General features: G+C 56.4%; 1 protein-coding gene across 6 annotated transcripts in view; it reads left to right on the top strand.

The window, feature by feature from the left end:
• The window catches only part of LOC109292186 (opioid-binding protein/cell adhesion molecule homolog), an 805,011-nt gene extending 804,135 nt beyond the window's left edge, over nt 1-876 (top strand). For all 6 annotated transcript variants that reach the window (XM_019509519.1, XM_019509543.1, XM_019509549.1 and 3 more), the window contains one exon: nt 418-876. In XM_019509519.1, coding sequence (XP_019365064.1) covers nt 418-518 — 101 coding nt within the window. In that variant the 3' untranslated portion in view covers nt 519-876. The remainder of the gene's footprint in view (nt 1-417) is intronic.

Raw genomic sequence — 876 nt, 5'->3', positions numbered from 1 at the left:
TGAGGGTCAAGGGAAGGGTGCACAGGAGCACGCGGAGGCAGTCACAGCAAAGGGAGGGGGATGCAGCTCTGTGGCTGGAGGACACACGATCTCAAATTGCGTGGCGCAGGCCAGGATCGGTGTTGGCAGCATCCCTCCCTGGCGGGCTGCAGACGGGGAAGAGGGCTGCTTCCCGACAAGGGGGACCGAGTCCTGCGAGAGCAGTTGAGGGGATGATGTGGTCCAAGAAGGAAACCAGGGCCATGAACAAAAAGCAGGGAGGGAAGGCCAGCCGTGCGCTTATCGGGGATACGCTTGAGCCGCAAAGCATTTCGCGTGGGGCTTTCATTTGAGCTGCCTCTCTCTGAAAATGTTAATGCAAAAGCCCCATCCCTCTGCGTGGCACTAACAGCCCCTCTCTTTCTCTACCTTGTCCAGGCCCTGGAGCAGTGCACGATGGCAGCAACGCGGCTTCCAGAGCAATGGCCTGCCTCTGGCTATCAGGCACCCTCTTTGCTCACTTCCTCATCAGGTTTTGATAAGAAAGCAGAGGGTCCTTGGAGGTGATGCCTGGCTTCTCCCACACCACAGACTTTACTCTCTACACTGCGGGGGCAACCACCACCGTTTTACAGCGTGAACGTACTGCCGGGAGGGCGGGGGAGGGGGTGAAGGGGAAGGGGAAAGGGAAAGGGATCTGACAGCCTGGTGAGGGGATAAGTCATGGGGGTTTCTCAAAGCAAGTCATTTTCTTCTGCCCCAGCCCTGCCCCGAACCCTATTTATACACATGTCCAAACGGGAGCGTGTCTCGGCCAAGCCCATTAAAATTGCCCCAAGAGACATGCCTTGGTTTGAGAGACGATGCATAGCGGAAGCTACAAAAAAAAAAAAAAAA

Source organism: Gavialis gangeticus, unplaced genomic scaffold, assembly GCF_001723915.1.
Source record: "Gavialis gangeticus isolate Ggan-Ray unplaced genomic scaffold, GavGan_comp1, whole genome shotgun sequence".
Classification (NCBI taxonomy): Eukaryota; Metazoa; Chordata; order Crocodylia; family Gavialidae; genus Gavialis; species Gavialis gangeticus.
This window is presented reverse-complemented; position numbering and strand designations above follow the sequence as displayed.